The following is a 26,332-nucleotide window of genomic DNA, read 5'->3' on the forward strand; positions in this document are numbered from 1 at the left end:
AAGGCTTGGGCTCCAATACTGTTCTGTGACTATGACTGAGTTACTAGAGTGCCTCTCTGGTATTTGGTTTCCTCATCTGTAAAATGGACATAATAACAGTATCTATCTCATAGGGTTATTAAGAAGATGAAATTAGTCAAGGCTGAAACACATTAGAACAATACCTGGCCCACAGCAGGTACTCAATTAAGGTTAGTAATTGTGAGAAAATGGGCAGCCTGCCACCCCAAACTACCATGTCGGTGCCTTCCCTGCCTGGCCTTAGTTGTTATATCCTGTGTCATTACTCATCTTCTGAACTTAGATAACAAAGAACTAATCCTAGCACTCCAATACTGGAAAAAACATGTATTTCCTCTCTTATAATGCACTGGATCAGACGATCTACCAACTCGGTATTGCTGGTGAACAGGGCAAAACACAGGGAAGCGCAGAAAACACTACAGCAAAGACAGGCAAATTCGAATCATTCTTCCCAGATGCTAAACACCCATACATTTTTATAGTGGTATTAGTGTCAACACCGACCGCCATTCATGATTCAGACATCTTTCTTACTTGCTACTGCCTACTTACTGATCCTTAATTTTCTACTCTGTGGATGAGAATCCTGCTATCCACTCATGAAAATCACTTAGGAGTTTACTTTCCTCAGCTGGTTCTAGAAGGGAATCAGTGACTGTTTATTAAAAAAAAAAAAAAAAAAAAAATCATTTGTTTCAAGACACTATAGGAAAGAGCTATAGCTGTACCCTAAAAGCTGTCCTCAAACTATTCTGCATTCATATATAAAGCAAAGCAGAAACTTTTTAACAATCCTGGGCTCAGGAATGGCTTTCTGGCTTCCACATAATCCAGTTAACTCAAAGTGAGGCAGAAAATTCTTTCTGTTTTAATATACTTTCAAATCTTTCGGCCAGGCACAGTGGCTCATGCCTGCAATTCCAGCACTTTGGGAGGCCGTGGGGGGTGGATCACTTGAGGCCAGGAGTTCCAGACCAGCCTGGGCAACGTGGCAAAACCCTGTCTCTACTAAAAACACAAAAATTAGATGGATGTGGTGTCCCACATCTGTAAACCCAGCTACTTGAGAGGTTGAGGCACAAGAATCACCTGAAACCAGAAGGTGGTGGTTTTCAGTGAGCCAAGATCGCACCACTGCACTCCAGCCTGGTTGACTGAGTGACACTCTCCATCTCAAAGAAAAAAAAGCTTTCTAAAATGTAGTACACTTTTCTATCATTGTAAAAACAGCATAGTAAAAACAATTGAGTCTTTTCTTCCAAAATATAAAGCCTTTGAGACTTCATCAGGAAAATAAATTATTCTTGGTTTAGCAGGGACAAATACACTAACGTTTAATGTTATACTTTCTAACTGCTAAGACACAGCTTGTCTCCAATTTTGGTTTTGTTTTAGGGTCTTTTTTAAATGATTTCCTTCACACTAGCTTTTTTAGTTACTTGCCTCCTTCTGCTAAAGCAAGAGTACAGTTTTTAAAATCTGGCTAATTAGGTGATTAAAAAAATTACTATTTTAAATCTACACTGCCTAATTTACAAAACTCATTCAAATACATGACCATACGCTGTTCTGTGGTGTAAATGGGTATTACTATTTCCTCTCTCTTTTTTTTTATTTTTTTTTTCAGATGGAGTCTCGCTCTGTCGCCCAGCCTGGAAAGAAGTGGCGCGATCTTGGCTCACTGCAAGCTCTGCCTCCTGGGTTCAAGCCATTCTCCCTCCTGCCTCAGCCTCCCGAGTAGCTGGGACTACAAGCGCCCGCCACCACGCCCGGCTAATTTTTTTTGTATTTTTAGTAGAGATGGGATTTCACTGTGTTAGCCAGGATGGTCTTGATCTCCTGACCCCATAATCCACCCACCTCGGCCTCCCAAAGTGCTGGGATTACAGGCGTGAGCCACCACGCCTGGCCTACTATTTCCTCTTAATGAACAATTAGAACTACAAGATATTAAATGAATTTCTTCCGAAACTGGTGTGCTGATAGGTATTACAACCAAATGCAGTAAAATAATCATCAATGATCCTTCCCTCCACTTCACACCTGATGTTGAACAGATCACATAATCCCATGGATTCCATTTCCACCGTCTTCCTCAACACCATCTACTTTGTTGCATACAGTACTTTATTTTAGGGGTCTGCCGTTTCTATCCTGGATTAGAAGAGGATCCTAATTTGTCTACCAACTTCAAGTTTTGCTCTGCTCCAATCTATTTTCCACACAACAAACCAAAATGAGTTTTCCAATGCCACAATTCTGTCATGTTAACTCTTCTGCATGCAATTATTCAGAGGCTCCCAAAACCACAAGAAATAAGTTGCACCACATTAAAGCCCACACATATCTGGATCCTAACTTTCTCTCTAGCTCCCTTTCTAACCGCTGCCCCTCATACTACAAATCTGCAGTTTTCCAGAGTTCTCACTGTCTCTCACCTCCAGGCTTTTGCAATAAGATGTTTTCACTGACATTAGAGCTGTGTTCATCATCAATCTCACTTTTCAGCTAACTCACTACTACTCAGATTTCAGGCTTTACTTAGCTATCATTTCCATTGGAAAATCTGCAATGATACCCTAAAACTAGGTAACATGCCCATCTTATATGGGCCCCTGCACCTTGAGCTTAGCATTATCAAAACATAGTCAAATGCCTCAATACTTGCAGTCCTCCCGAAGAAGTCTTTAAGTTCTTTGAAATCAGGATCTGTGGCATGTTATTCATTGCCTTAAAAAAAAAAAAAGAGCTGGGATCCCAATTCCTGTCTTCAGTATCTTTATGGGCATGCCTTTCACTCTGCTCTCAAGTTCCTGAGATCAAGGTAATGAAATGTTGCATAAAACGAAATTTGTTAAAGGCAAATACTTGATACCAAATGATTACTTCAGAATTACATTTTAAAACATTAATTTCTCTCTAAGGAAAAGGATGATTCAAGGACAGATTAATAAGCCATAAAGAAAACAGTTGCAGAAGACCACTGAAGTACTGCACACAATGCTTTAAAGGAGTATGGGTAAACTGTCTCCATGTAACATCCTAAATATTCAAATAAGAAAGGAACAAAGGTTTGAAGGAGAAATGTAACAAACGAAAATTGCATCATAACTGGTGGAAACTACTTGGGCAAAAAAAGTAGAATACGATCACCAAGGAAAATAATTTAGTCTTAAAATACTGTAGACTAATTTTAAAACACTAAACTTTTTTAAAAGATAGAATTACCTATAATTGGCATATGCACTCTGCCAATGAAAAACTGTTGCTAACACAGTTGCTAAAAACACAAGATATTCCCAAATTCAGTACTATTAATTTTCATCAGCAAATTTCTATCTGCATAGATATCCTCAAAAGTAATCTTATACTCAATGACTCTAAACTAGTAAATGTAAACGGTGTAGCTCCAAGTGCATGTGGAGTCACTATACCAGAAACCTAAACTAATAGCCAAATTTAAAAGAAAAATATGTGGCCGGGCGCGGTGGCTCAAGCCTGTAATCCCAGCACTTTGGGAGGCCGAGACGGGCGGATCACAAGGTCAGGAGATCGAGACCATCCTGGCTAACACGGTGAAACCCCGTCTCTACTAAAATACAAAAAAAAAAAAAACTAGCCGGGCGAGGTGGCGGCGCCTGTAGTCCCAGCTACTCGGGAGGCTGAGGCAGGAGAATGGCGTGAACCCGGGAGGCGGAGCTTGCAGTGAGCTGAGATCCGGCCACTGCACTCCAGCCTGGGTGACAGAGCGAGACTCCGTCTCAAAAAAAAAAAAAAAGAAAGAAAATATGTACAGCCTCTTGTATCAGAAATAAAACAAACTAAAAATAAAATTAGTATTAAAAATTATTTCCGGTCGGGCATGGTGGCTCCCACCTCTAATCCCAGCACTTTGGGAGGCTGAGGAGGGCAGATCATCCAAGCTCAGGAGTTCAAGACCAGCCTGGCCAACATGGTGAAATCTCATCTCTACTAAAATACAAAATTACTAAAAAATCACAAATTACTAAAATAAAATTAGCCACGTATGGTGGCGCATGTCCATAATCCCAGCTACTCCGGAGATGGAGGCACAAGAATCGCTTGAACCCAGGGGGGCGGGGATGGAGTGAGCCGAGACTGTGCCACTGTACTCCAGTCTGGGCAACAGAGTGACACTCTGTCTCAAAAAAAATTATTTCCACCAGGCACAGTGGCTCACACCTGGACACCTACAATCCTAGCACTCTGGGGGGCCGAGGCAGGTGGATCACTTGAGGTCAGGAGATTGAAACCAGCCTGGCCAACATGGTGAAACCCCATCTCTGAAATGAAATGAAATGAAAAATTAGCTGGACATGGTGATGCATGCCTGTAATTCCAGTTACTCGGCAGGCTGAGGCAGGAGAATTGCTTGAACCCGGCACGCAGAAGTTGCAGTGAGCTGAGATCGCACCACTGCACTCCAGGGAGAGACTCCATCTCAAAAAAAAAAAAATATTTCCCAGGGTAACAAAAGAACATTCCTTTAAAATTATTTTTAAATGCTTATCTGAAAACTATAACCTGCAGGTTCAGTTGTGGCATCACAAATTCAGAAATAATCATTCGTGCAGACAATGAGAATCAATCATTATTTGAGTGTGTAATAGGATGTTACAAATCATCTAATGCATACAAGGAGAAAAACTGAAAAGATGAGATTTCTTTTCTCCTTTCTACCTTTCCATATTTCCAAATTTACTAGAACAGAGGCTGCAAATTCAGATGCAGCCTCCTAAGAAGATAACCAAAATAACCTGTTGAACAAGCAAAACCAAGTGTATTACCCACAGAGACACGTTCGAGGCCCACTAAAAGCCACAGTTCAAGATCCTAGACTTGGCATCTGCATGCTTCTCTGAGGCCCACTGAGCGACCCCCTCGGGGGTCTCCCCAACCACAATGGTGAGATGAGTCTCACACTGGGTAGAGCTCCAATTTCCTTTTCAAGAACTGTAGGAATAAAGACCCGCTGAATTTCTGATCACATTTGAAAATGTTTAATATTGGAAGAAACCTCCCATATTACAAACATAATGTCCTCAACATTTTTTTTCTAAGTCCATAAGTCAAAGTTCACCTGAAAGAAGACAGGCATAGGCTTCATAAGCCCATCTTCATGCTGACTCTAGAAGCCAGTGAGTTCAGAAGGTTTCCTCAGATCACCATCCCAACAGAACACAATTTACCTGGGAACCTTGAGTATTTTCCTCCGTCTTGACTTGCTTTGTCCATGGAAGTCTGGGCCTAGGAGATACAGTCTTTCCAAATCTTAAACCGACAAGGCACTGTCAGGTTTGCAGTTAGAGACGGCCAACCATTAGGTTGTGAGCCCAATTCATGAGGTGCACAAACAACATATTCAATATGCTCCTAGGAGACTCTCACGAGTTTGGCTCAGACTAAGTCTCTGGTCTCTCAGAGTCAGACTTCTGCTCTTCAAATGCCTTAAATATGTAATGCAAATTCACGGTCTTCTCTTTCTAAATGGCATCATTTCACCAAGGATAGTTACAAAGTGGGGAACAGGGAGAGGGAAAGAGGAAGACCTATTAGAAAGGGGAAACGAGAAATATCCTGACAGTGACTTCAGACCCCAAACGCACAGAAAGCTAGTGGGGTTTAGAAAAACTGAATGATTGGGTGTGGTGGCACACGCCTGTGATCCCAACACTTTGGGAGGCCAAGGCAGGTGTATCACTTGAGGTCAGGAGTTCAAGACCTGACCAACATGGTGAAACACAGTCTCTACTAGAAATACAAAAAAAAAAAGTAGCCGGGCATGGTGCTGCACACCTGTGGTCCCAGCTACTTGGGAGGCTGGGAGAACCATTTCAACCCGGGAGGCAGAGGTTGCAGTGAGCCAAGATTGTGCCACTGCACTCCAGCCTGGGTGACAGAAAGAGACTCCATCTCAAAAAAAAAAAAAAGAAAAGAAAAGAAAAAAAGAAACTGTAGATATTGGACAGGTCTTTTGAAGGCTATCACCAAAATCTTTCCTGTGAAAACAGGTAACTCTAATCCAGTTGTGCTAGCAGACAAAGGATAACCCCCTTGGAGACTTCCAGGGTGGGTTCTTACTACCTTCAGTTAGCATTCAGGAGTAAGCCCTGAAGTAATTGTGACCCCAGCTCCTTCCTCACTTCTTGTGCGCAGCCTTAGGCCAGAAACAGAAAATGTCATAAACAAGCAAAAATTGGCTGGGAAGGCACCACAGTCAAACAACATAACTCCATATTACACATTTCAAGAGAGCCTGAAAACAAAGGCAGTATAGGACCCAGAATAAGATGATAACCTTGAAGATAAAACTAGATGCTCCCACTCCAAAAATTAAACACCAGTCTTTTGATAAAGACACGTGAGACACTAAGAAGAAATTACAACGGAAAAATAATTGTTCTGCTTTATTCAAGAGAATAGGGGAAAAAATGATAGTAGGCAACGTTCTAACAGCAAATCAAGTACCCATTTCTCCTTTTACTCTTCAACTCACAAGAAGAATTTTCACTAATTATTAGTGGAGAAACAAGTAAAAAATTTATTGATATGAGTGGCACAATATTTACCTTAATTCCTGCCTTTGTTCCACAAGCTCTCCCTCTGAATCAACAAACTACTCGGTTGATAGATATCGATAATAACTGTCGTATTTCCCACATCCCAGCACACAACGGTCACCTTTGGACCTTTAGCCAAGAAACATTCCCTTCCTATGAGATACTACATCCATTAATTTCATAAAGAAAAATCTCCTACATAAACAGAATTTCCGTATCAAATGCTCTCCTGATGGTCTCATCCTTGAACCCTTGAGGACTCCATCATTCATCATCAAGCCAGAAATAATTTGGACAGTGACGCATTAGTATTCTTGTGAATAAATCAAGTACAAATTGAATATACAAAAAAGGCAAGATTCCTTGTCAAAAAAATATATAATTATACTGGTAGAAATATTCAGGCTGAGTAGATCAAGGTTCATAATGACACATCCAAACCCCTACCCAAATTCACACAAATGTCTAAAACAAAAATGTAAAGAGGAAAAGACCTCATAAGGAAATAATAACAATAATTTCATCATACACTACTCAGGGGTTTGCAAGGCTGTAATCAGGGAGTGAACCAGGCTGCATTGTCACTGGAGACTCAAATGGGGAGAAATTTGCTGCCAAGCTCATTCAGATAGTTGGCCTTCAGATAGTTATGTCCTTGTGGCTGCATGAGGAAGGACTCCAGCCTTTTGCTGGCTCTTGGGTGGAGATTGCCCTTACATAGATCCTTAGAATCTGCCCACCATCCACTGCCAAGCAGGCTTCCTCAATATGGCTGCTTACTTTATCAAGCCAGCAAAACGAATCTTGTTCTCTAGTCTGTTAAGATCAAGTATTATATAATGAAACATAATCACAGGAGTGACACCCAACCACTTTGCCACATAATGTAATTGAATGCAGTGACATCCCATCACTTTTGCCATATAATGCAACCTAATTAAGGGAGTAACATGACATCACCTTTGCCATATTCCATTAGTTAGAGAAGCAATTCACGGGTTCTACTCAAATTGAAGAGGAGTGGATTATACAAGAGGAAGGGAGTAGATAAAGGTTTGGATGCCTGACAGTTCCTCAAAAAGATAAACATAGAATCACCACATGACCCAGGAATTCCACTCCTGGGTACATACCCCAAATAACTTAAAAATAGACATATGGCTGGGCGCAGTGGCACACACCTGTAATCCCAGCACTTTGGGAGGCCAAGGTGGGTGGATAACCTGAGGTCAGGAGTTTGAGACCAGCCTGACTAACATGGTGAAACCCTGTCTCTACTAAATACAAAAAAAAAAAAAAAAAATTAGCCAGACATAGACATGGTGGTGGGTGCCTCTAATCCCAGCTACTTGGGAGGCTGAGGCAGGAGAATCACTTGAACTCGGCAGAGGTTGCAGTGAGTCAAGATCACGCCACTGCACTCCAGCCTGGGCAACAAGAGTGAAACTCCATCTCAAAACAAACAAACAAATATATAAGCAAATACTTGCATACAAATGTTTGTAGCAATACTAATTGCAATGGTGAAAATGTAACCCAAATGTCTTTCAACCAATGAATGGATTTTTTTTTTTTTTTTGAGACAGAGTCTTATTCTGTTGCCCAGGCTGGAGTGCAGTGGCGCCATCTCAGCTCACTGCAACCTCTGCCCCCAGGGTTCCAGCGATTCTCCTGCCTTAGCCTCCAGAGTAGCTGAGATTACAGGCGCCTGCCACCATGCCCGGCTAATTTTTTTGTATTTTTAGTAGAGACGGGGTTTTGCCATGTTCACGAGGCTGGTCTCGAACTCCTGACCTCAGGTGGATATTTTTAAAGTGGTACACTCATACAATAGAATATCACTCAGCCACAAAAAAAGAAGAAAAAAACCTGATACGTGCTATAACATGGATACTATATTTATATTTTGCTTGGTTGAGTCCAATGTTAAGTCTATCTAAAGTCCTTATTTTCACATATTTGCAGTTAAATAATTTCTTTCTTTTTTTTTGAGATGGCGTCTCGCTGTGTCACCCAGGCTGGAGTGCAGTGGCATGATCTTGGCTCACTGCAACCTCCACCTCCTGAGGTCAAGTGATTCTCCTACTCAGCCTCCCGAGTGGCTAGGATTACAGGTGCGCACCACCATGCCTGGCTAATTTTTGTATTTTAAGAGACGGGGTTTCATCATGCTGGCCAGGCTGGTCTTGAACTCCTGACCTCATGATCCACCCACCTTGGCCTCCCAAAGTGCTGGGATTAAAGGCATAAGCCACTGCGCCCAGTCTTGTATTTAATGTTTAAAATAGATTCAAATTCTCTTGTGAAATTCTTTTCTTTTCTTTTTTTTTTTTTTTTTTGAGACAGACTTCCGCTCTTCTTGCCCAGGCTGGAGTGCAACGGTGTGATCTTGGCTCACTGCAACCTCCACCTCCCAGGTTCAAGCGATTCTCAGGCCTCAGCCTCCCAAGTAGCTGGGATTACAGGCACCTGCCACAACACTAGAATAATTTTTGTATTTTCAGTAGAGACAGGGTTTTGCCATGTTGACCAGGCTGATCTCGAACTCCTGACCTCAGGTGACCTGCCCACCTCGGCCTCCCAAAGTGCTGGGATTACAAGCCTGGATTTCCTTATATACTTATCTATTTTCTCCATATTTTCCTCGGATTTCTTTAACGTATAAATCATAGTTATCTCAGCCAATTCCAATATCTAAAGTATATGTGGATCTGTTTCTATTGTGTTTTATTTTTTTCTCTTGGTTTTTGGTTTCTTTTGGTATCTTTCATAAATGTGACTAATCAATATGTACTAAATGGCAGACAATGTGTATTAAATAGGTATTGTGTATAAAATGTACCTCCTAGAATATTATTTATTCAACAAATACTTAGTGAGCACTGACTAAGCACTGACAATATGTTAGGCACCATGCACATGTGATACAGTAATAAAGAGAGCAGCATCCCTGCCATCAGAAGCTGTTGCACTCCAGTGTAGGAAGGAGGCATTTACCTAATACTAAAATGGCCTTTAAGGCCCTAAAAATCTAAGCTCCCTACTATACTATTATCTTTTTTTTTTTTTTTTTTTTTTTTTTTTTTTTTTTTTTGGACGGAGTCTCCTCTCGCCCAGGACTGGAGTGCAGTGCCGAGCTCAGCTCACTGCAAGCTACGCCTCCCGGGTTTAACAGCCTTTCTCCTGCCTCAGCCTCCGAGTAGCATGGACTACGAGCGCCCGACATCGGCCCGGGCTAGTTTTTTTGATTTTAGTAGAGACCGGGGTTTCAACCGTGGTTCTGCCAGGAATGGTCCTCGATCTCCTGACTCGTGATCCGCCCCGTCTCGGCCCTCCCCCAAAGTGCCGCTGGGACATTACAGGCCTTGAGCCATACCCGCCCGCTACTTTTTTACCTTATCTCTAAATTGTCTCTCTCTTGATGATTCCAGATCACATGCTTCTCGGTTATCAGTATCAGGTACACTTCAATCTCAACCAAAATCTTGCCACTTGTTATCTTCTCTGCCAATATGCCTTTGCTCTTCTCCCAGGATAGCCAAGCAAGACTTGTCACGCCCCACTTTTTCCCTCCTTAGATAGTCTTGCTAAACATGCACTGCCTCTATATCCGATTTTTTTTTTTTTTTATCTTGGGCTTCTGTATCCACAGATTAAACCAACCACAGATGGAAATACTCAGAAAAAAAAAAAAAAAAAGAAAGGAAGAAAGGAAGGAAGAAAGGAAGAAAGGAAGGAAGGAAGAAGGAAGGAAGGAAGGAAGGAAGGAAGGCGAAGGAAGCGAAGGAAGAAAATAAAAACTGCAAATTTTAAAACACAGTGGGACAACTATTCACATAGCATTTACATTGTATTAGGTATTATAAGTAATCTAGAGATGATTTAGAGTATACGGAAGGGCTGCGCGCAGTGGCTCACATCTGTAATCCCAGCACTTGGGAGGCCAAGGCAGGTAAATCATTTGAGGTCAGGAGTTCAAGACCAGCCTAGCCAACGTGGTGAAACTTCATCTCTACTAAAAATCCAAAAATTAGCTGGGCATGGTGGCGCATGCCTATAATCCAAGCTACTTGGTAGGCTGAGGTGGGAAAATTGCTTGAACCCGGGGGGGAGGGGGAGGGCGGAGGTTACAGTGAGCCAAGATCATGACACTGCACTCCAGCCTGGGTGATAAAGTGAGACTCCACCTCAAAAAAATAAATATATAAAAATTTAAAAATAAAGTATACAGAAGGATGAGCATAGGATATATGCAAACACTACCCCATTTCATATAAGGCACTTGAGGATCAATAAATTTTGGTATCTGAGGGGGTAGGTCTTGGAACCAATCCCTTGTAGATATCAAGAGATGCCTGTATTTAAAATTGTGAATATAGCCCCACCTTCCAGCAGTCTCTTTCTCTTATGTTTCAACATAGAACATATTATATGTTTTATTATTTGTTTATCATCTGTTTCCTTCTTCTATAGTGTAAGCTCCTTGAGGGCAGAAAAATACATTCAGTCTTTTTGTTCACTACTATATCAATAGCACTTCAAACAGTGTCAGACAAATAACATGCACTTGGTAAATATCTACTGAATAGATGAATGAATAAATGATTTAAAATGTGATGAGTTAATGAAGAGCCTAAGAAAAATACAGCAGAGGGCCTAATTTAATGAAGACAGTTAAGGAATGCCTATGTGAGAAATTTACATTGAAGCCAAGACCTAAACAATGACTAAGAGACAATCAGGAATGAAGACAGAAGCAGTTATGAGTAAGTACAGAAGTTTCAAGAATCTGAACAATGTCAAGTATGGTGGATACATACAGTGCAAAAGATACACTGGCACAATTACCAGTTTGGAGAGCTAAGCAAAATCCAACCATTTAAAACATTTATATGAGTAGTCATTCAAAAGTTATTAAAGACAGGCATATGATCAAATCTGGATTTTTGGTCACTCAAACTGAAGTATCATGAATTAATGGACGAGAATTCCTATATGCCAACAGTAAACAATTTGAAGAAGATATCAAGAAAGTAATCCCACTTACAATAGCTACGAATAAAATAAAATAAAATACTTAGGAATAAACTTAACCAAAGAAGTGAAAGGTCTCTACAATGAAAACTATAGGCCGGGCGGTGGCTCACGCCTGTAATCCCAGCACTTTGGGAGGCCAAGGCGGGTGGATCACGAGGGCAGGAGATCAAGACCATCCTGGCCAACATGGTGAAACCCCGTCTCTACTAAAAACGCAAAAATTAGCTGGGCGTGGTGGTGCACGCCTAGAGTGCCAGCTACTCAGGAGGCTGAGGCAGGAGAATCACTTGAACCCGGGAGGTGGAGGTTGCAGTGAGCTGAGATTGTGCCACTGCACTTCAGCCTGGCAACAGTGACAATCATCACAGAAATCGAGAAAAAAAATTCTAAAATTTATATAGAACCACAAAAGATCCAGAATAGGCAAAGCTATCCTGAGGAAAAAGAACAAAACTGGAGGAATCACATTACCTGACTTCAAATTATACTACAGAGCTATAGCAACCAAAACAGCAGAGTACTGGCATAGACCAATGGAACAGAACAGAGAATCCAGAAATAAATCCATACATCTGCAGCGAATTCATTTGACAAAGGTGCCCAGAACATACTTTAGGGAAAGGACAGTCTCTTCAATAAATGGTGCTGGGGGAACTGGATAACCATATGCAGAAGAATAAAACTGGACCCTTATCTCTCACCATATACAAAAATCAAATCAAAATCTATTGAAAATTTAAACCTAAAACCTCAAATTACGAAACTACCAAAAGAAAACATTGCAGAGGCCGGGCGCGGTGGCTCAAGCCTGTAATCCCAGCACTTTGGGAGGCCAGACGGGCGGATCACGAGGTCAGGAGATAGAGACCATCCTGGCTAACACGGTGAAACCCCGTCTCTACTAAAAAATACAAAAAGCTAGCCGGGCGAGGTGGCGGGCGCCTGTAGTCCCAGCTACTCGGGAGGCTGAGGCAGGAGAATGGCGTGAACCTGGGAGGCGAAGTTTGCAGTGAGCAGAGATCCGGCCACTGCACTCCAGCCCGGGCGACAGAGCGAGACTCCGTCTCAAAAAAAAAAAAAAAAAAAAAAAAAAACATTGCAGAAACTCTCTAAGATGTTGGTCTGGGCAAAGACTTCTTGAGTAATATTCCACAAGCACAGGCAACCAAAGCAAAAATAAACAAATGGGATCACATCACGTTAAAAAGCTTCTGCACAGCAAAGGCAACAATCAACAGTCAAGAGACAACTCACAGAATGGGAGCAAAATATCTGCAAACCATCCATCTGACAAGAGATTAATAACCAGAATATATAAGGAGCTCAACTCAACGAGAAAAAAAAATCTAATAATCCAATTTTTTAAATGGGCAAAAGATCTGAATAGACATTTCTCAAAAGAAGACATACAAATGTTAAACAAGCATATGAAAAGGTGCTCAACATAACTGATCATCAGAGAAATGCAATACAATGAGAAATCATCTCACCCCAGTTAAACTGGCTTTTATCCAAAAGACAGGCAGTAACAAATGCGGGCGAGGATATAGAGAAAAGGGAACTCTTGTATAGTGTTGGGGGGAATGCAAATCAGTAAAGCCACTGTGGAGAACAGTATAGAGGTTCCTCAAAACACTAAAAATAGAGCTGCCATATGCTCCAGCAATCCCACTGCTAGGTATATACCCAAAAGAAAGGAAATCAGTATATCAAAGAGATATCTACACTCCCACATTTACTGCAACACTATTCACGATAGCCAACATTTGGAAGAAACCTAAATGTCCATCAACAGACGAATGGATTTTTAAAAAGTGGTACATATATATAATGGAGTATATGTACTCCATATATATTCAGCCACCAAAAAGAATGAGGTCCTGTCACTTGCAACAACACAGATGGAACTGGAGGACATTATGTTAAATGAACTAAGTCAGACATAGGAAGACAAACTTGACATGTTCTTACTCATCTGTGGGAGCTAAAAATTAAAACAGTTGAACTCACAGTGATAGAGAGTAGAATGATGATTGCCAGAGGCTGGGAAGGGTAGTGGGGGGGGGGGGCGTTGAAGGACATGGGGATGGTTAATGGATACAAAAACGGGTACAATTAGATAGAATGGGGAACATCTAGTATTTGACAGCACAACAAAGTGATTACAGTCAATAATAATTTATTGTACATTTTAAAATAACTAAAAGTATAATTAGAATGTTTGTAACACAAAGACATTATAAATGCTTGAGGTGAAGAATTTTTTAAAAATTAATCAGATGGAAGCAAGAATGACTACAAGGAGAATAATTAGAAGGCAGATGAAGTAATCTAGACTAGATGATAGTAGCTGGAATTTGGGTTGGTTAGCACAGGCAAAGAAAGAAGTAAATGGATTAGAAAGCTATCTGAGTGAATTCTCCACAGTCACATTTGTTAAGAATTACTGTGTTTCTAGCCACCACCTTCCTAGGCAGAAAAGAATGAAGGATAAGAATTTTAGAGCAGGGATAGGCAAACGTTTTCTTAATGGATCCACACAGTTGAGTCTACTCCACATAGTTGAGTCTACTATTCAGCTCTACCATTTTAGTGGAAAAGCAACCATAGACAATATGTAAAGGAATGAACATGGCTGCCCTCCAATAAACCTTTATTTATAAACATAGGTGTGCATGGGCTGTAGTACCAATCTATAGTTTCAGGAAAAAGATGTTCGGCTTTTAACTTGTTAGTTTCAAAGTGCCTCAGAGGCATCAAGTAGTAAGAGCTATACAGGAAGCAACTGGATATGTAATTCTGAAGTTCAGAAGTGGTATCTAGAACAGATACACACGTTTGAGATTGGTCAGAAAAGTGGCAACAGGCCAAGTGCAGTGGCTCATGCCTGTAAATCCCAGCACTTCGGGAGGCCAAGGAGAAGGACTGCTTGAGCCCAGGAGTTTGAGACCAGTCTGGGCAACACAGTGAAACCCCCGTCTCTACAAAATATAGAAAGTAGGCAGGTGTGGTGGCACACATCTATAGTCCCACCTATTCAAGCAGCTGACGTGGGAGGGAGGAGCACTTGAGCCCAGGAGGTTGAGGTTGCAGTGAGCCGTGACTGTGCCACCACACTCTAGCCTGGGTGACAGAACAAGACCATGTCTCAAATAATAATAATAAAATAAAAAAGAAAAGGTGGCAATTAATGCCATGAAAAAAAGTAAGATTGCCCAGGGCAAGTTAGCACAATAAAAAGAGGAAATGTCCTACTCAGGACCCAGAATAAAACCCCCATTTAAGGAACAAAGATAGGAAGAACAATCGGGAGGAATCTAAGAAGGGGCATTCAAACAAGCCAAAAACACAAAAACTGGAACTGAGTAATGTGTCAGAAGTGAATATCTCACGAGGGAAGTATGGACTGACCAAGAGACTCAAATGCTGCTCAGAGATTGATAGAAGATCAGATTTCAAGCTTATATACTGGATTTAACAAAGGGAAGAGGTTGCTGGTAGCTTTGCAAGAGAAATCCAGTAGGAATGAGTAAAGAAGCTAGACGGCAAATTTAAAGATAAAGTGAAAGATACAGAAATGAAAGTGAGGAAGGGCAATTCTAAGAGCTTTGGCACTGAAAGGGAAGAAAGAGAGAAGGTGGCAACTAGCTGTAGAGTGAGGGGGTGATGGTGCTTTATGAATGGAAGAAATGGTTGTTTCTTTCCCACTAAACTGTGAGCACTATGATGCGCAGATTACATGTATCTCATCACCACATCCTTCCCACACAACTGAGTGAACAATACATTTGTTCACTGAGCATTTTTAATAGCAATGATAACAGAAAGGAGCTAAAAGATGAGGAGAATTTTAAGACACAGAAGGGAGAAAAGACAATCAGTGAAACCATAGCCTGTGAAGGCTATAAAGAATACATTTGGAAAATAGGAGGAGAAACTGGCTTTCCAGAGCATGTGGAACACCTCCTCCTTGTAACAATGGAGAAGAAACAACATGGATAAACATAGATAAAAGTAAATACAGGTAAATATGGGCAAGAAGCTGAGGATATTTATTAACCAGGGGCCAAGTTTTCTAATTGTCCTCTAATGCATGAAATGATCTTGCACAATGAAGAACAGCCCAATACAGAATGCCAAAAGTAACAATAAGAAATGCTGAAATGAAGAGTTCCTGCAGGCTAACTCAAATCACAAGGTTAAAACTCTACATGATGACTCTCTTCTAAATAGAAAAAAATAGAATAATTTTTCATGGGAAAAGGGGAAATTGCATACTTCAATTTCTGCATTTCTCCCTCAGAAGCCTTCAGCTGCAGAAGGCTCTTGCTAAATGTTTGCAATATACAGTTATCTATAGCTATACCACCTTCACCAGAAACATGATTCTAACTTACATATTATGCACATGGAGAGAAGCTCAAGATAAAGATACACAGAGAAACTCACAATATTTAACACATGAAACACATACCACTATTAAATGCAATCCAGAGATCTGACAATACAATTTTTAATCACTAAGCTTTTTCCTATGAAAGTCTGAGTCACTGCTGATTCACTGAATACAATGCTCAAACGGTTTCTCACTCAAACTTATGCTATTTAAAATAACACAAGTTGCCCAGGTGCAATGGCTCACACCTGTAATCCCAAGACTTCAGAAGGCCAAGGCGGGAGAATCACTTCAGCCCAGGAGTTTGAGACCAGCCTGGGCAGCACAGTGAGACCCTCATCTCTACAAAATAAAAATAATTAGTCAGGTGTGGTGGTGTGTGCCTGTAGTCCTAGCCACTTGGGAGGTTAAAGGAGGGATTCTTGAGTCATGGCAAGAGGATCATTTGAGCCTAGGAGTTCAAGGTTACAGTGAGCTATGATTGCACCACTGCACTCCAGCCTAGGCAACAGAGTGAGACCCCCATCTCTAAAAATAATAAAATAATCCAGTTAAAAACACTGATTTTTGGCCAGATGCAGTGGCTCACACCTGTAATCCCAGCACCTGGGAGGACGAGGCAGGCAGATCACCTGGGGTCAGGAGTTCAAGACCAGCCTGGCCAACATGGTGAAACCCTGTCTCTACTAAAAATACAAAAATTCTTAGTTGGGCATGGTGGCAGGCGCCTGCAATCCCAGCTACTCCAGAGGTTGAAGCAGGAGAATCACTTGAACCCTGGAGGTGGAGGTTGCAGTGAACCAAGATTGCATCATTGCACTCCAGCCTGGGTGACAAGAGCAAGACTTCACCTTAAATAAATAAATAAATGTAAAAACACAATAATTACATTTTATCTTATACTTTTGACAAAATGCTTAACTTAAAGACATATACAATAAAAGTTAAAATAGCTCCTCACCTTGACTACTCCATCAAAGCCAGGGATTGTATTAACCTCTGCTTTCTTAGCTAATAATTTGCTTTCAATCTTGTCACCCATGGCTTGAATAGCATGTGTATCAGGTCCAATGAAAATGACATCTTCTGCTGCCTGTGGAGAAAAACAAGTCAAAATTTATAACAAGAACATTACAGAGCATGATGTGGAGTCACAATTCATAAAAAGAAAAGCCCATATGTGTATTTTCTAACTATTTTTCTCACAGAAACAACAGTTTTTGAGCCAACACATTAAAATACTATATTGCATATAGTACATGTGTGGATAGATGCATGCAACAAAGTCAAATGAAAACAACGGACAGCACTGAAGAACTCCTGCTGGGTATAAACAGTGCACCTCCGAAAAGCCGCTCTATGACACTGTATTTGTATATAACGTCCTATGCCACCTAATCTAGCCAGTAAGGTCACCCCTAAACACCTTATAAATCTCTGTGTTTTCAACAGCCTGCAGCATAGTGCCTAGTATAACACAAATATCCATATTTACTGAATACCAATTCTGCGCCAGGCTCTGAGCTAAACATAGGAGATAACATGGATGAAGATGACAGGATATCAATAATTTCCAGGAAACGTGAACAGATCACTGACACTTCAGAGAAACAGATAAAAGAAAGTACAACATGTTTACATCTTTGTGACTACAAAAGATGAGTCAAGAATCCAGCGGGAATTTAACTGGGTAGACTTCCAGTTTCAACCAAAACCACTCTGCACAAACCACACTGAGTACCTTGACAATGGATCTACCTCTCTGTTCATTCCACTCTAATAAAAAAAAAATGCTAATGACTTAAACAGATCTAGAGACAGAACAAAATATGATGCCATTAGCTCCACCACAGGGCATGGTCTAGAAAAGTAATGGGGGTGTTTGCTGAGATAAAGGATGAAGTCATTTCATAAAGAACTGAAGGTAAATATAAAATGGGAAAAACCAGACCTATATGCAGGCCTTCCTCGAGGAAGGCGCCTAACTGCTGATTGCCCTATGACCTTTGTCAGAGTTGGTATAAACAATAAATCGCATATTTATATATCACTTTTGCGTCACATGTTCATTCCATGTTAGCATTGCTACTTGCAAAGAATCCTGACTTGGGAAAAAAGATTCATTCTCCTGGTGACCAGGGCAGCTGAGTAGCCTGTTGCTTGAACTGCTCTCCTGGCCATCGTGACCAGGAGGATTAACCCCATCCTGAGCAGCAAGTGGAAGTCGAACAAGGAATAAACACAAGGAATACACAAGGAGATAAATATTTAGGAAGTGAGATGTGACTCCAACTTTGCACACGCTGAGCTGAGGTGCCTCACAATAGTCAAGTATTCATGTGAAGGAGGCAGATAGAGAGGTATAGAAGTGATCAGACAAGTCCAGGCTGAAATACAGATTTTATCTTTTTTGAGACAGAGTCTCACTCTGTTATCAGGCTGGAGTGCAATGGCACAATCTTGGCTCACTGCAACCTCCAAACTACAGATTTTTAAAGGCATCAAATACAGGATGGAATTAAAAGTTGTGAATGGCAGTCCAGGTGCGGTGGCTCACGCCTGTAATCCCAACACTTTGGGAGGCTGAGGAGGACAGATCACGAGGTCAAGAGATCGAGACCATCCTGACCAACATGGTGAAACCCCGTCTCTACTAAAAATACAAAAAATTAGCTGGGCGTAGTGGCACGCACCTGTAATCCCAGTTACTGGGGAGGGTGAGGCAGGAGAATTGCTTGAACCCGGGAGTCAGAAGTTGCTGTGGGCCGAGATGGAGCTACTGCACTCCAGCCTGGGGACAGAGCGAGACTCCATCTCAAAAAATATATATAAAAATAAAAGTTGTGAATGACATCATTCAGAGAAACTGAGTAGTAAAGCCAATGCATTTAAATTCAAGAGGTATGCTTCTCTCCTACCCAAAAGCAAAACAAAAGGGAATTTTTAGACCCGGAGTCTAAAGCATCCATTTCTTTGAGTGACAATGTGGATAATATCTGACTTTTAAGTTTGATTAAAGAATTAAATAACGTACAGGAGGAAAACTATTATTTTCCTTCTACCCTTCTAAGTTTATGGCTGTGGCACCTATTACAAAAGATAGATTAACCAAAAAAAAAAAAGTATACACATTTACTTAATGTAAGTTGTACGTGACACAGGAGCCTGCGTAAGGAAATGAAAATCCAAAGAAGCAGTGAAACTTGAGTGTTTTGATACAAGGCTGATGAAGACTAGAGAACTAAGGAGAAATGACAGCACAGAGAGCAAGAGGTAAGTGTCATAAACTGGGGACAACTACTCAGATTCCTCTGCATCCTTTTCTCTTTGGGAATGAGGATGCTCCTAACCCTGTCTCTACTAAAAATACAAAAATCAGCTGGGCATGGTGGTGCGTGCCTGTAATCCCAGCTACTCTGGAGGTTGAGGCAGGAGAATCGCTTGAACCTGGGAAGTGGACGTTGCAGTGAGCCAAGATTGCACCACGGCACTCCAGCCTGGGCAACAGAGTGAGACCCTTTCTCCAGAAAAAAAAAAAAAAAAAAAAAAGAGGACACTAGAATAATAAGATAGCTAGGTCCACAGGACTCTAAAATAATATTATAGGAACCCAAATGCCTAAAATTTGCTGGTGTTACAAGTGGCAGGATGCTAGATAAGAATCCCCTTCAGCCATAAGAGGTGCTTATAAAGTATCTCTCTATCAAATGTTTTTGTATTTGGTTTTAGTAGAACCTTATTTTCATGGAAAAAAAAAATCTTATGCAAATCCCCAAAAATGTAAAGCACGTAGGAAGTAGCGCTGCTCTGTATGGGGAGATAATAGTGGTAAGCCTACACCTCTATCAACTCTGTGTCTCCAGGTGGATACATGAATCATTTCAGACCAGGACAATGATCATATTCATTTCTCTTTATCCAAAACCTGAAACCCGCTGAACACTAAGTAAACGCAAGAGGAAACAATCATGCTTCAACCATCAGTTGTCTTTCCGTATTCTCATTTTACTTGCAAAGATGGAAATTTTTATTATAATGCTGCTTTAAAAACGACTATGCCAGGTAGATGTAATCAAGCAATCAGAGTGCCCACACAAAGAACTGAAGAAATAACATAAATGAGAACATCCAAAACACATTATGATTATACAGTAAAACTTCTGATTAACAGGAGCCCAACGACCTGGAACACTGATTAACCAGATTTTTCTTGTGCATTCTAATTTGAGGAAAATTACTCACCCAAAAATGCAAAATTATCAAAAAAAAAAAAAAAAAGCTTACATCAAGTATTTAGTGACTATTTTTTGTCCCACCCAATACAAAAGAAAAATAGTAGTATGCTGGATAACTACAAATGTTTCAATGACTTAACTTCCTTTTATCAATGTGTTTTGGAAGTGCTCCCTAGGTCGGCCTTTAAAAGTAATTAAAGCAAAGTGAGAGAGCAACATTAGAGGCTTGTGGCTCCCATAAATCTGTGACCAAAAAGGATGAGGTCAGGATAAGAGAATATGGCAACTGCAGTGTGATGCAGCATGTTTCAAACGCTTTCAGTTCTCGACCAGGCAGTGGTGTGATGTAGAATAAAAAGCCAGATTTTATCCACTAGTAACCTTCGATACTCTCCTGTTAACCCGGTATTTTTTGTTATCCATCTAATTATCAGCTTCCCTTAATCACTGTAAGTTTTCCGTTACATAATAGTAACTAAATTTGTTTCCAAAAGTAAGCTTCTCAAGGTCCTTTTAAATTTACCTTGCATGATGCATATAATATCTGAATGCAAACAAATGTCTTATGATCACAAAAGGTGGGCATTTTTCATCATTAAAGTGATTCATTAAAAAAAAAAATTATGAGCCAAGTGTGCCTGTAGTCCCAGGTACTTGGGAGGCTGAGCCAGGAGTATCTCTTGAGCCCAGACACTGTTCACAGTTGTTGTGCGCTACGGTGGCACCTATGAATAGCCACTACACTCCAGCATGGGCGACACGGCAAGACACAAGAAGAGAAAGAAATTATGAAAAGCTGAAATCACTGCTCCAAAATTTTATTCATTTCCTAAATTCTGCGACTTTACGGTTCTGGAAAAATTTTAATAGAAGAATGGGGAAAAGGGTTGGGTTTGAGCAGTATGTTAAGGAAATGAGATTTAATTTACAATAGACTTTATGTCAGGAATGAAGGACAGAGAGAATCATTGTAAAAATTACAATGTATGATACATATTTCATTCTTAGAAATATCACAAGTTAGTAAATCGCTAATTATGAATTCAGATTTTCAAGTGTATACATTTTAGGTTCACCAAGAGTTGCTACTTGAGTAACTACAAAACCAGGGTCAGAAGTAAAAGACAGCCATGGGGCCAGGCGTAGTGGGTCATGCCTGTGATCTCAGCACTTTGGGAGGCCGAGGCAGGTGAGCTGCATGAGCTCAGGAGTCTGAAACAAGGCTGAGCAACATGGCGAAAACTTTTCTCTACAAAAAATATAAAAATTAGCCAGTCATAGTGGTGTATACCTGTGGTCCCATGTGGTCCCAGCTACTTGGGAAGCTGAGGTAGGAGGATTGCTTGAGCCCAGTGGGTAGAAGCTGGAGTGAGCTGAGACTGCACCACTGCACTCCAGCCTGGATGACAGAGCAAGACCCTGTCTCAAACAAACAAACAAAAAAAGATAGCCATGGAAAAACAGCTGAACTGTCCAAAAGATCCAGATTGTGGTTTTTAACACTATTCCATGCTAAAAGGAAAAGTGTTTCTCGTAGAAAAGGCCAGTTCCAGGATTGGTTCAGGGAATATAGCACATCTGATAAACTGAGTCAGAAAGAAAGCTTTCAAAAATTAATGTAGCAGATAGAAAGGAGCACCCACTGAATACAGTGATATCAATAGGAACATCGAAAAGAATACTGGGGAGATTACAGGGTTAATTCATTCTTTTAAAGACCTCAGAATAAACCACTTCCTTCTATCTCTATTCAAGTGTTTGAACTTTTGGACATAAGTCAAATGATTTTAAAATACATGGCTCTTTAAAAGCAATGTAGAGAAAACTAAATTTTATACATTAAACTAAGCAAAATAAAAGTATCAAGGTAAAATCCAACGCAATTTTTTTTGTTTTTTGTCGTGATACAAAGTCTCGCTCTGGACTGCAACAGGGAGATCCTGGCTCACTGCAACCTCCACCTCTGGGGTTCAAGCAATTCTCCTGTCTCAGCCTCCCAAGTAGCTGGGACTATAGGTGCCCCCCATCATGCCCAGCTAATATGGTTTTGTATTTTTTGTAGAGACAGGGTTTCACCATGTCGGACGAGCTGGTCTCGAAATCCTGACCTCAAGTGATCCACCCGCCTCGGCCTCCCAAAGTTCTGGGATTACGGGTGTGAGCCACCATGCCCAGCCTCAATACAATGTTTTTATAAGGCAAAAAAAAAGGGACCAGAATAACATCCATGTGGTGGGGGGAAAGCACAGGACAAAAACATACCAACACAATAGATCAAAACTATCATCTATTTTTTTTTTTTTTTTTGAGATGGCATCTCACTCTGTCACCCAGGCTGAAGTGCAGTGGCGCAACCTCGGCTCACTACAACCTCCACCTCCCAGGATCAAGCAATTCTCCCACCTCCGCCTCCCAATTAGCTGGGACTACAGATGCACATCACCATGCCCGGCTAATTTTTTTTGTATTTTTAGTAGAGACAGAGTTTCATTATGTTGGCCAAGCTGGCCTCGAACTCCTGATCTCATGATCCGCCCACCCTGGCCTCCCAAAGTGCTGGGATTACAGGCATGAACCACCGTGCCCGGCCTATCATCTAATATTTCAAAACAAGTTAAAAGACATTTTTAAATGACACATAACATAAAATAGCATAAATCAGATTTAGAAAAGCTCAGAAATGCAGAAAGGAGATGACAGAACTCAGGATACAATTAGAAATGAAAAAGAAAATCATTCTATAAATGAAAACAGCTACAAAGAAGTTAAGAGTGAATAAGGAAAACAGACAATGCCTTATGAGAAAGACAAAGTGAAAATAAAAATATTGAATTTAAATATAAAAAATGAATAAACAATACAGGAGAAGATGACAAATATTGCAGATAAAAAAGGACATCCAACATATGAATAATAGGAATCCTTGAAGAGAACCAAAGCAAAAAAAGAGCAAATATTAAAAATATAACTCAAGAAAATTTACTTGAACTAAAAATACATATTAAAAGACCACACTACAGGAGAAATTCATTCCAGGACGACCAACACACCAAGAAAAAATGCTAGCAATAATACTTAAGTAAATGAAAAAAAAAAACAAAAAACAGGAAAAGGTAACTATACAAAAGAGAAATTTAAATAATCATCAGACTTTGACAGCAACATTTTGTGCCAAAAGAAAATGGAATAATAAACTCTTTTGAGTAAGAAACTCAAGGAAACAAAGTATGAGCTAAGAATTTTACTTATTTTAATTTTGGGGAAGAGGGTCTTGCTCTGTCGCCCAGCCTGGAATGCAGGGGTGCCATTATAGTTCACTGCAGCCTCAAACTCCTGGGCTCAAGTGATCCTCCCATCTTGACCTCCCAAGTAGCTAGGACTACAGGTGTGTACTGCCATGCCCAGCACTTTTTTTTTTTTTTTTTTTTTGGTGGGGTAGAGATGGAGTCTTGCTATATTGCCTATGACGGTCTCAAACTCCCGGCCTCAAGCGATCCTCCTGCCCCAGCCTCCCAAAGTGGTGGGATTGCAGGCGTGAGCCACCAGGCTGTGTCATGCTAGGCAATTTTAATCCACAGAAGTCAGTGCAACTATAAAAGGCAGAGAAAACGTAACAACATGCAAGAACTCATAAACTTTGAGAAGTCCAATACAGCAGAGGTTTGCAAACTAGTGTGTAGGCCAAATCTGGCCCATTCACTGCCTGCTTTGGGTTTTTTTGTTTTTTGTTTTGAGAGGCAGTTTCACTCTTGTCGCCCAGGCTAGAGTGCAATGGTGCAATCCCAGCTCCCTGCAACCTCCACCTCCCAGGTTCAAGCGATTCTCCTTCCTCAGCCTCCCAAGTAGCTGGGATTACAGGCATGCACCACCAGGCCCAGCTGATTCTGTATTTTTAGTAGAGACGGGGTTTCACCATGTTAGTCAGGCTGGTCTCAAACTCCTGACCTCAAGTGATCTGCCCGCCTCAGCCTCTCAAAATGCAGGGATTACAGGCAAGAGCCACCATGCCCAGCCTCACTGCCTGTTTTTGTACAGTCCATGACCTAAGAAAAGATTTTACTAATTATTGGGGGTGGGGAGGAGGCAAATTTTTTTTAAAATACTGTATCATTACGTGTGAAAATTATATGAAACTGAAACGCAGCCATTCTCATAGTTTACATTGTCTGTGATTGCTTTCTCACTACAAGAATAAGAATGAGTACCAGCAGAGATCAGACGGCTCACAAAGCCAAAAATATTTACCCTCCGGCTCCTTACAGAAAAAGTCTGCCCACTCCTGTACTAGAGAAGGAACTTCAGGAAACTAAAATGACAAACGAGACATCAACATAAAGAGCCAGCAGTTACTTGTAGAGCTAAAATTAAATGAAAGCTAAGGAGATATATGTATAAAAACCTTAGAGATAACAGCCACACTTTCTGACAATTAGATAGAGTACAACTTTTTTTTTAATATTAGAGGAATATTATGTGCAAAGACATTTGTCATGTTTTTAGTAATCATATTGGCAGTGTTATCTCAGGCAGTTATCCTGAGATTGCTCTGTGTATAGCATAGGAGGAGACAAATAAGCAATTGTGAGATACTCTAATTCTGTCATTTCCCCTGTCCTTGACAGTGAGCATTCCGAATCCGGAAGAATGAAGATACACAGGGGCAACAAAGAAGAGGTTAAAGTTCTGCAATTCTGAATTGTAATGGAAAATATTGCTATGAACACGGGAGTTACTTTGTCTCACATAAAACATAGACTTTATTTAATTATACTTTTATATGGTTGTATATATTATATATGAGAAAAATGTTATGTGTATGTTATTAATACAGTATGATTATTATAATATAAATTTGTTTTATATACATACCATATTTTGGGTTGCAGTTGGCATTATATTTAAACATATTTATGTAGTAAATATATTGCCATATGGTCTATATTGTATTAATATAATATAGGTAACATTGTATTATAAGCAATATACATATATAACATAAAACATATATGTTAAAAACCTGTTTATATATATGTATATTTTATTTCCTAGCCCTGGCAACTAAAAAGGCTTAAAATGACCAATCAGTAGCAATGACCATGCCTAGTACCCCAACTGTGATCTCCAAATACCATTAGAAGAAGCCAAGGCATTTTGAAAAGATGGCTGATTAAAGAGTTGAACAGAAGGCCAGGTGCTGTGGCTCACGCCTGTAATCCCAGCACTTTGGGAGGCCGAGGTGGGTGGATTACAAGGTCAAGAGATCGAGACCATTCTACCTAACAAGGTGAAACCCCGTCTCTACTAAAAATACAAAAACAAAAGTAGCTGGGTGTGGTGGCGGGCGCCTGTAGTCCCAGCTACTCATGAGGCTGAGGCGGGAGAATGGCGTGAACCCGGGCGGCAGAGCTTGCTGTCAGCCAAGATCGCGCCACTGCACTCCAGCCTGGGCGACAGAGCAAGACTCCATCTCATAAATAAACACAGAAAGAGAAAGAAAGAAAGAAAAGAAAGAAGGAGAGAGAGAGGAAGGAAGGGAGGGAGGGAGGGAGGGAGGGACGGACGAAAGAAAGAAAGGAAGGAAGGAAGGAAGGAAGGAAGGAAGGAAGGAAGGAAGGAAGGAAGGAAAGAAAGAAAGTTGGAACAGAAAATGTAAAACATGAGCCTGGAATGTCCAGTCAGATCAGATAGCAAGGAAGCTAGAGAAGACTATGAGGTCAAATCAAAAAGACCCGTGAGTCAACTTAGGCCCCACGGACTAAAGAGGAACAACTTGAGTTAATTAGTAATTTCAACAATATGACTTCATAGTGATTTTGTTTAAAAGAATTGGTTAACTTTGAGGGGTGATAAGGAACCAATCATTACTTTAGAAATAGTAAATAAAGGTAAAGAATTAAGCATTTATCTTGCTTTTCATATATGAATTGTACCAGTGGTAATAAAACAGTAAATGAGAAGAAGTGCTTCTTTCTAAATATATTCCAATTAACTAATGAAAAAAATGTTAGCATTAAACTACCAAAATTTTGTAATCCAATAAATTACTAGATATGGGCAGT

The 26,332-nt window shown here is 40.5% G+C and overlaps 1 protein-coding gene across 1 annotated transcript in view; it reads right to left on the reverse strand.

The window, feature by feature from the left end:
• Positions 1-26,332, reverse strand: part of PCCA (propionyl-CoA carboxylase subunit alpha) — a 478,959-nt gene that overhangs the window by 334,512 nt on the left and 118,115 nt on the right. The window contains exon 7 of the mRNA XM_017861220.1: positions 17,000-17,131. Coding sequence (XP_017716709.1) covers positions 17,000-17,131 — 132 coding nt within the window. The remainder of the gene's footprint in view (positions 1-16,999; positions 17,132-26,332) is intronic.

The sequence above is a fragment of the Rhinopithecus bieti genome, unplaced genomic scaffold (genome assembly GCF_001698545.2).
Source record: "Rhinopithecus bieti isolate Rb0 unplaced genomic scaffold, ASM169854v2 scaffold_2254, whole genome shotgun sequence".
NCBI lineage: Eukaryota > Metazoa > Chordata > Mammalia > Primates > Cercopithecidae > Rhinopithecus > Rhinopithecus bieti.